The 9,912-nt window shown below is 41.3% G+C and overlaps 1 protein-coding gene across 1 annotated transcript in view; it reads right to left on the bottom strand.

The window, feature by feature from the left end:
- Positions 1–1,287: 1,287 nt before the first annotated feature.
- Positions 1,288–9,912, bottom strand: part of PCSK2 (proprotein convertase subtilisin/kexin type 2) — a 247,144-nt gene continuing 238,519 nt past the window's right edge. Inside the window, exon 12 of the mRNA XM_036229694.1 lies at positions 1,288–4,321. Coding sequence (XP_036085587.1) covers positions 3,835–4,321 — 487 coding nt within the window. The 3' untranslated portion in view covers positions 1,288–3,834. The remainder of the gene's footprint in view (positions 4,322–9,912) is intronic.

Genomic DNA, 9,912 nt, shown 5'->3' with positions numbered 1-9,912 from the left:
AACACGCTTCAGCTATTCAGAGACCAAAAGCACCCTTTACACAGCCACTGTGTTTCCCTATTCTGAACATCGCCAGATACTCTGCCAAATTTTGTCTCTAACTCCCTATTTTCCTAAGTGCCCATGAGCTGAGTGGTGGCCCTTATCCCTGCCTTGTCTGTTGATTTATTCATTCTTCGCAGACAGAGAACCACCCAGTTGGCCACAACCAAATCACCTTCATTGGCTCAGGACACATTCTGTGCTGATGTTTCCCAAACTCCCAGAGTTTTTAGAACCCCTTATTCTCTCCCTCAACCACTGTCTCTAATCTTGGCATTTTGATTTTTAGAAATTTCTATCAGATTAGACTCTTTGCATCTAAGAACTTACTCTGGTTGTGGGGGTACCAGTTCCCCTAATTCAGCATTTATCCCTCTAAATATAAAATACTTAGCTATGTTTCCTAAAAGATTTGTAGTGTGTGGTTTTCATGTGACCACTCCAACCAATGAAGGCATTGGTCACATGAAAACCACTCCTATTAATTTATACATGATAGTAACAATGACATATGGCAGTAACTCTATAAGAATGATCAGTTTTCAATCTTTTGGAAATCAGTCTTTGAGCTTAGTATTGAAAAGCAGTGTCTCAGTTTGTTACGAGGTCAGACTTTGGATCTTATACTTTTCGATATCTGTTTTTAGCCACCTTGTGGTGTGATTACAAACCATAAGATTGAAGGTTGAAGCAGCCTGAATTTCTGAGTCACTACATTGAGGTCTGTGGCCTTTGGTAGCACCTGAAACCTCAGTGGGATTTATGTGAATAAAAAATAAACCTTTGTTGTGTTAACCCACTGAGATTTTGAGGTTATTCATTATTACAGTATAACTTAGTCTGCTCTGATTAATATATTCTACAATGTTTCTAAAAGATTTTGACCATAACTCATAATAAAAAAATGTATTTTACATTGTGAGCTAACACACACACACATTTCTGAAAAAAATATTTCAGGAAACAATATTTATCATTAATATGCATGATCCATTCCATTCCATTCCATTCCATTCTGTAATGGTGGTTCTTGTCTCCCTAAATTTATTTTATAATCCACCACTGAGGTGTAACCTGAATTTGAAAAATGATACTGTAGGTCATAATTTGTGCATGATTTATTTGTTAATTATAAACTTTCATGCATACTTATGAAAGCAGGCTTTTTAGATATCTTTTTGGTAACTTTTTATTATTCCTAGAATGTATGGAAGTGTTTTTATGTAATACATATCACACCCTACATAATTTTTGAAAGGTAATATTTTATTATTGAGTCTCCTAATTTACAACATGTCTTTTTAAACTTATTTATAAAATTTTGTCATAGGGAGTAATAATGTTAACCTGATTAACCATCATTTGTTTATTTTCATCTTTTAAAATAAATGACTATAAATAACTCTCTTGCATTAGGATCAGAGATATCACAAAAACCTCACCAGCTAGACATATTTTAGTGTTAATACTAGTGCAAAATATGAAATAGAGACCAAATAGTTTCATATGGCACTATATATATTTATATACTGTATACTTATATCAAAACTTGCCATTTCTATTAAGAAGCTGATAAGTTACACTCTAATTTCATAAATTATACCGTGATTGTGAAAATATGGACAACTGTTTTATATTTTTGCTGCTATATAAGACATTTAAGACATTTAATGTTTATACAGAGAGCTGTAAAATTACAGAAGTGATGAAATGGGAACCAATGAACGTTTTCACCTGAATTTCCACTGGCATTTTTTTTCAGCCAGAGTCAACTTGATAGTTTTGAATATTCTTTTAGAGATGAATATGATGTCTGTTTCTTCAATAAATACACATACACACATTTTAGGTATATGTGTGTATATACATTTATACAAGTGTATATATATACACATATATACACACATGTATATAGTCTACATATGTATATATTTTCCTGTGTGCACTTATACACACATGCACACATAATGTCCTTTGGTTCATTTTCAGACTGTTAATGTGAAATGAATTTTTGATGATTTCCATTGCTTTTTTTCTTTAAATCTAAACTGGTTTAAAAAGACCTTCGCAACAAGTAATAAATTTCTTTTAAAAATTATGATTATTATTACATTTTAAAGCATTATATAGAGAAGGGCATATGGTGTTAGAGAAGACAGATATTTATGCCAACATGGGAGAAAAAGAAAGATAATGGGTTTTCCAGACTTCTCTCTTAGAGTTGCCACCTTCGGGGAATGAAACCTAGTGCTCTAGCATTGCCGGCTTAGAGAAAGAAGCTTCAGGCTTAGCTATGTGCTCCAGGGGAAGAGATGAAGTGTGGATAGAAGTGGTTGATCAGTTCTTGAGATACAAGTCAAACAAACAAATCATTTCTTAGGACTGGGTGAGCATTGGGATTGGGGTTGAGAATTCAATCCTTGAGTAGGAAAACAAAGTGAGACTAAGTCAGAAAGCATTTCTGTTTGGTAGTGAAATGGTGTGGTATCTTCGGGGTTGACAGGGAAAAGGAATGCATCACTTTGGGTTGTATGTTAAACTTCCTCATGGGTTGCTTAGTTGCCAAGATGGTAACTGTGTGCTTTCCCTACTGAGAGTTTCTTTTGCTTCCTTCAAGCATCAAGTTACTGGGGAATGACTTGGCGTTCCCCACTTTGATAGAAAAGGCTCCATACAAATGGAGGTCCATGTGATGGTGGCTGCTCACATCTTCAGACACACTCCCTTTCCCCTTCACATGCCTCTGCCAGAGTAGAGGCCATTTCTCTAACAAATCACAACATGCAAGAGTAAGATATTGCCCTCCAATCATATGTTTTGGAAATCAGAGCCTAAATTTATGTTAGGATAGCTGTCAAAAATACTCACCTTGCCTTCTTGCTTACATTAGGTTAAGAAACCTCAAAGTGATTTAGACAAAGGAACATTTCTGGGTTAAAAACTACTATAATGTGTTGCCAGACCTTGCACCTTTTCCTCTTGGACAGCTATGTGAGAAACCCCAGAAAATTGGGGTTGAGATGAACTCTATGCAAACCTAGAGTAATTTGGGCTTCTGTAGCAGATTTTACCATAACTCAGAGCTGCAGCTGGTGAAAAGACAGCCAAGCTACTTGGGTTTTATATTTGTCATGCTGGCTGGGTAGGATGAGTTATGATGTTGGTATTGGTAGTAAGATTTCCAATTCTCATGCTTTTTGACTCTTTCTTCCCTCTCCAAAAATTAGGGCTCTCATGGATGGCATCTTTTGAATCATGCTACCTTCATCTATGCCACTGAAAAATCTTACTAGTTTCAAAACATATTTCCCCAAAGCATTTACAGCATCTCTTGTGCTTTAAGAGATTCAGAGCTCACCCTTGGTCATAATCTTTGATTTTCTTTTTACATAACAGGTCCTCAGTTGAGACCATGAATAAATGTTCTTGCAGTCACTGTGTGTCACTTTTAAAATACATTCTCTTCTCTTCTCAGATATGAAAAAATTGAGGGGAAAATTGTCCCAGTTTTGTTTGCAGGATATCACTTATTTGAATGACACAAATAAAGAACTTAAGAGTCACAAATAGAACATAGGTGTTGGTGGGAACACTGTATTTGGGGCATGGAATAAAAAAGATTGCTTCCATTGTAATGAAAATAATCATTGACAGTGAGTGAAGCTTCAGATCAAGAAGTTGGAACTGCTTGTGTAGGGGTGACAGTAATTGCTAGGTGCCTGACAGTGTGGAGTGAAGACAGAGAGGCAGAGACAGGGTAGGGAGGGAGGTGATGGAGGCCATGGTGTAACTCTAGTTCTTGTGCAGGATGCTTTTCAGGCTTCTTTCCACAGCTTCATCCAGCTCTTCCTCCAGCTCCTCCTTCTTGGACATGGCCAGCTTGGACTGGTAATCCCTCACGACCTGGTCAATGTAAGGGGCACTCTGTGTGCCATGCAGCATCAATGTCCACTCTTTCAGCACTCCCTTCTGGGGGGCGCTCCCCACAAACCCCAGCTCCAAGGTCCAGGTTCCTCGGGCGTCTTCTCCCCAAGTATGGGTGGTCATGAAAGGCCACTTGTCAAAGCCCACCTTGGAATCATCATCCCTTGGACGCCGACTCAGCAAAATGGATTTGGTGCCCATAGGGGAAGTCATGTTGATGTTCAGGTCTCCTCTCCTGGTTGCATTGACTGTGATAACAGCTTGGACATGCTCGAGGTAGCGGACAAAATTTTCCTTCCCCTCGCATGCATCTGTTGTGAGGGTCAGCACCAACTTGCCAGTGGATGGTATTTTCCTGAGGGCAAAATGATAAGGAGAGATGGCAAGGAATAGGCATATTACATGAGGAGTTTTGAAGACAGTTTCATGCTATAGAAAGAGCCAGAGCTCTGCACCTGGTCAGATAGACCTGGTTAATTCCTATACCAGCTGTGTGAGCCTGAGCAAGCTACCTATACCCTTTGAACCTTCTGTGTAGAAGGGGAATGTAGCAGATGCTGTTGACACCCCTCTCACTCCTCCTAAGTCAACTCTGAGTTCAACTGTAGCTGTAGCATCTGTGTACCCTGCCTACTTCCCATCTCAGGCATCAGCATCTCCCAGTTTCTCTCCTGGAACCTTTTTCCTGCACCATGGGAATTGGTTTAGCCTTTGTGCAGGGCAGCCTAAAACTGTCAGGGACTTAACTGCTCAGGGACAATTCTCTACAATGACTAACAGAAGGTGGTGGATAAATAATACTCTAGCTTCCCAGTTCCTCAGGTGGGACAACTCTGCCCCCAGTGGGATTGAGCCTAGTTGCCCACAGCAGCAACTTGCTCATCAATGTACTCTTTATTGGCCATTTTCCTCTTCCCTGTCTTAAATCTCTTCTTCCTCATTTGTGTTTCCTGGGATCATCTCTCAAAAAATTGTCGACACTCAAGTCTCATTTCAGGGTCTACTTTTGGGGCAACCCAGATTGAGACAGGAGCTCACAATGCCTTTTTTTTTTTAAGTGTTAAGTACCTTGATAATTTAAAGTCATTGCCAATGTGATTGTTATTGTTATCATTAAAAAAGCTGAATTTGGGTTAATTAATCCTAGTGAAGGGCAGCCCTTTGAAAGTTCAGGGAAACAGAGGCGACTCTTTGATCATAGAGTTGGAGCCCCATGGAGGGTCAGTCTAAGCATTTCAGCTCTTTCCATATAACCAATCTTCTTTCTGGAGTGGGTCTCCTTTGAAGGTGAGATGTTCAAAGTATCTTACATCAGAAACATAATAAAGGAAACTATATTTGAGAATTGTATGGTATAATGGAAAGACTCTAGACTTTGGGAACAAAATTATTTGGGTTAGAATTCTGTTTTTACATGTATGGTTAGGAGAGCTTGGGCAAATTATTCAAATACTTGAAGTCTCACTGTCCTTTTGGATGGGTTTTGTGAGGTTCAATAAGACCATGTATGAAAACATCGAGCATGGTGCCTGGCACAGAGTGTTAGTTCCCCTTCCCCGGCCTTTACCTATCTTAACATCCTCCCTTACCATGACTTTTACTTTGGAGCATAAAATGGTGGATATTTTAAAATTCACATCTTGTAGGGTGCACCTACAAAAAAATGCTGGTCACACACCCAGCTTAGAGCCAAGCCTTGGTTCTTCAGTGCCCTTGGAGCCAAGGCCATGAACCTGGGAGGGCTCTCAGAAGCATCCTTGGCCATGGAGCTCCCGTGGTGATAGTAGAGGTGGGGTCCTAAGCACCAGACTCTCAAGAAATCACCTAATTTGGTGCAGAACAGGCATTAGCGCAGCTTTGGAGGTTAGAGTATGGATAAGCACTACCTTGATCTTTCAAAGAAGATGCTATTTACTCAGTATCTGTTATTTTAGACATAAAAAAGGTGAGCTGATAAATGACTAACAATAATTTGGGCTCCAGCCGCAGGTGGAAAGCTATGCAGGGTGGACTAAAGGTCCAGTCATGGGCAAGGCATTTGAACTGTCTGAGCTCATTTTCCTTACCTGTACAATGGGGGATATTACTTCCTGCCTAGAAGAATTGCTGTGAAGATAAGATATAAACACACACTCATATCCATCACATATTACAAATGCCAGCCTGGCCAGTAGAACTTTCTGCAAAAATGGAAATGTTCTATATCTGTCCTGTTCAATATAGTAGCCGCTGACCACATGTGACTATCAAGTACTTGAAATGTGTAAGAAACTTTAGTAAAGTTTTAATTAATTTAATTTAATTTTAGTCATTAAACTTATTTAATTTTATTAAATAGCCACATGTGGCTGGTTATTTCTGTATGGACTAACACTGATGTAAATTGTGTATATTTAATTTAAACTTGATAACAATAGCACTATCACCAGGGGAATCTTTCGGGCTTCTATTTTAAGCACATATTTTTTCACTATGGTCCACAGGCTCTAGGAAAAGTGGTTGGGGAAACTGTGGATCCTGTCATGCAGATTTTCTGGCCACCTTGCTGGATGGAAGCTTCTGGAATGGCTTGAACCGTAGGTGTGAGTCCACCAGGTTTCTACATGGGCAAGCAGGCAGGTCCAAGGTGGAAGATTTCTTCCTATAATGGAGCCTCAGGGGCTCTGGAACTCTCTAAGCACAACTGGAGGTAGAAAGGGTAAGGATGGGGCCCACAGTGGGAAGAGAGACCCTGGCTCTGAGTCTGAGTTGAGTTTGAGCCCCTTTCCTATTTTGTAGGTCGCCTTGAAAAATTCAGGAAGGAAATTCATGAGCTAACAAACAGAGACTGTTATGTAAGTAATAACCATTATAGGTATTAAAAAGCTTTACTAATCAGTGTCAAACACCATAGTCACCATTATCACGAGGATTCAAAACACAAGCTGTATTCTAAAGAAGTTTATTTTTTGTCCCCGTTTGCACTTATGGACCAGAGTTCACACAGTTGATTGTCCCTTTACAAGAAAACTCTGGAGGAAAAGTGATATTACTTTCCTGGGAGAAAACTGAAAATAGTTCTTTGATTGGCCAAGAATCAGAGATAGGATGGCCACTTTGGCTGGAAATCAGATCCATAGCCCATTGTGCAATGGAATTTCTGTAAATGAAGAACAACAGGGTCTCCTGTACAAGAGGCTGAGATGATCTCTTATGACTGAAGGAGAGAAATAGGGGTTGCATCAAGCCTGAGACAATCTTGAGGTACACCCTGGCTCAGGGAGTTTCACTAGATGACAGTGCCTCAGCCAGATACCCTCCACAGCTGCTCTGAGCTTTGGCTGCTAATGGCTCTCTGCTGTCCCTTTCTCTGCAGAATCTCCCTCAGGTGATGGGAATGGCCTTGCCTGGCATGTCACTTACTTGGTTGATGCCCGGCAGATATGGGAATATATAAGGCCAGTGCCCTGGCATCAAAGTGGGGACAACTGTGTGGTGCCGTCGGTGCTCCGCCCCATGCACGTGATGGTCTAGTACAGATGCTCGCAGCCAGTTGTATTTTCTCCTCTTATTTTAGTTGAGCACCCTTCACCAACTCTCCTGATAAAGTCTCTTTAGAAAATTGCTTTTCAAATTAACTGCTTCTCTGGGAAGATTAGTGCTGAGGAAACACATAAACCTGCCCCTCATCTCACTCAGAGGCTGTTTCTGTGCAACTCTGCACATGGTTGCCTAGGCTGTTGACCCCTTCATCCCAGCTCCTCGGAAGCATAATTCATGGTGATAAGGGCCTCTGTCAGTGGCACAGCCAGCCTGGGCATTACTCTCTGGGTCTCCCTGTCCAGCCTCTGAGTTCTCCACCAAGAACATCTGCCCTAGACCGAGCTCACTTTCATCTGAGAATGAGTTTAGGTATGGAGTGGAGGGCGAAAAGAACACTGAGAGGGAGGCAGAGCCCCTCCACCAAGGCTCTGCCTCCTTCTGAGATTCCCTGGCTGGTCCAGCGGTCCTCTTGCCACCGTTTAGACATCTTCTTTGTACAAGTGATGCTGGCTGAGTAGCCATTCATTCATTCATACATCCATTCATTCAAAAAATGTTTATCATGTGTCTACTAAGTTCTAGGCTCTTTTGTAGGCTCTGAGGATACATGACTAAACAAGATTGACTAGGTCCCTGTCCTCGTGGAGAGCCCAAATGAGTTAGTGTTGAAATAGCTCTCTAGTTTCCTTTCTTTAAAAATGATGCTGCTAATAATGGATAAAGTTATGAAGTAGTTGTGAGCTATTGGGATGTTCACATCTCTGGGTCTCATAATCCTTAACTATAAAATTATGGACATGGATAGCATATTTTCAGTGTTGCCTCTGGCTCTAAATTCAGCCTTTATGTGGATTGCGACAGAATGTTAAATGTATGCAGAAACTGGGAGATAAATTTTTATTCCTCTCAGCATATGTTCTCCACCTCCCTCCTCCCTCACCCCTTGCTCACAAATGCACAGAGCTTGAAGATCATTAGACATCCATGCTTCTCTTTCAATACAACCTCAGAAAAGAAGGTTTTATATCAACATGTACCACAATTAAGAGGCCCCAGTGCATCCCAAACTGACTCCCTAAATAGAGCAACCAGGCTACCATACTGCTTATGTAACTGATGTGCAACTAATTGTAGATATGGCTCCAGTGGCACTGCCCAGGAAGGATGTTTTGGCCCTCACCTGCTGCTGATGGAGCATCTGTAAAGGCACAAACATTGTAAGCCTTTCCTTCTCTGCAAGTTTCTCTATAAATCTCTCTCTGTCTCTCTCTCTCTCTGTCTCTTTCTCTGTCTCTCTCTCTCTCTCTGCAATAACGGAGAGTTTCAAGGCCTCAGGGCTTTGCAGACTGGATAGATGATGAAGTTGTTCTTTCTGTGAATTAGGGCCTCTGTTTTATTACCTGTAATTAGCCTGTTAAGTGATGTCAATCTTCTGTGATTAAATGAGATCGTGGCAGAAAAGTGCTAGCTTAGTGACTGTCTGAGAGCAGTTCTTAGTAGGTGGCAGCTCTGTGCCTGCGTTCTCCCAAGGGCACCCTTAGTCTGGCCTTTAGAGTGAGCAGAGGATATGAGAGGGGCACTGAGGGAGGCGCTAGCTGTGAAACGGACTCACCCAGCTTACTGACAGGCTTGACATCACCATACCCCTTCACAGAGTCGACGTTATTAAACGTACCCTTCCCTTTCTGTCTCTGCTATTTAGCATCTCTCCTGCTACTGTGTGATTACCAGATGTGCCTTAGAGCAGAGCTATCCAGGATGGGAGCCACTAGCCACCTGTGGCAAATTAAATTTAAATTAACTGAAGTTAAACCAAATGAAAACTTTAGTTCCCCCTTTCACACGAGTCACATTTCTAGTGCTTCATAGCCACAAGCTATTGTACTGCACACTCAAATATAGAACATTTGCAGCACTTGCAGAAAGTCTCCTGACCCTTCCAAATCACTCAGAAAATTATTCTGAATTCTAACAAGGGAGCACAGCTTTCAATGCCTGTGAAATGCTGACGTTGGACAAAGTCAGTTATGTTGAGTAAGATTTACCCTTCAATTCCCCATTTGGACAGTGAGTCCAAGTCTTGTTTCTGTTTGGTCCCTTTATTCATAGACCTCGGCAGTGATAGGGTCTCCAGAATGGCACTTACAAAGTTTGGGGAGGGAGGACATCTGTTAGGTGGGTGTTTTAGAGTCCTGGAAGGATTATTTAAAAACTCCCAGGCCCTTCTGATATTTCCTGAGCCTCGTCTCCTCCTGTGGAGAATCACTGAGGCACACTGAGGTCCCTTATGGGGTGGAGTCCCGAAGTCGCTGTGCCTGGGGTCAAACCCCAGTTTGGTTGCTCAGTAACTGGGTGACTTTCAGTGTGTCCATAACATTTCTGAGCCTCCTCTCGTCTGTAATGACACCCCTGAGCTGACAGCAG

This window comes from Rousettus aegyptiacus, unplaced genomic scaffold (assembly GCF_014176215.1).
Source record: "Rousettus aegyptiacus isolate mRouAeg1 unplaced genomic scaffold, mRouAeg1.p scaffold_m13_p_12, whole genome shotgun sequence".
In the NCBI taxonomy this organism is placed as follows: domain Eukaryota; kingdom Metazoa; phylum Chordata; class Mammalia; order Chiroptera; family Pteropodidae; genus Rousettus; species Rousettus aegyptiacus.
Note: the sequence above shows the minus strand (reverse complement) of the source record. Positions and strands in the feature narration are given on the sequence as shown.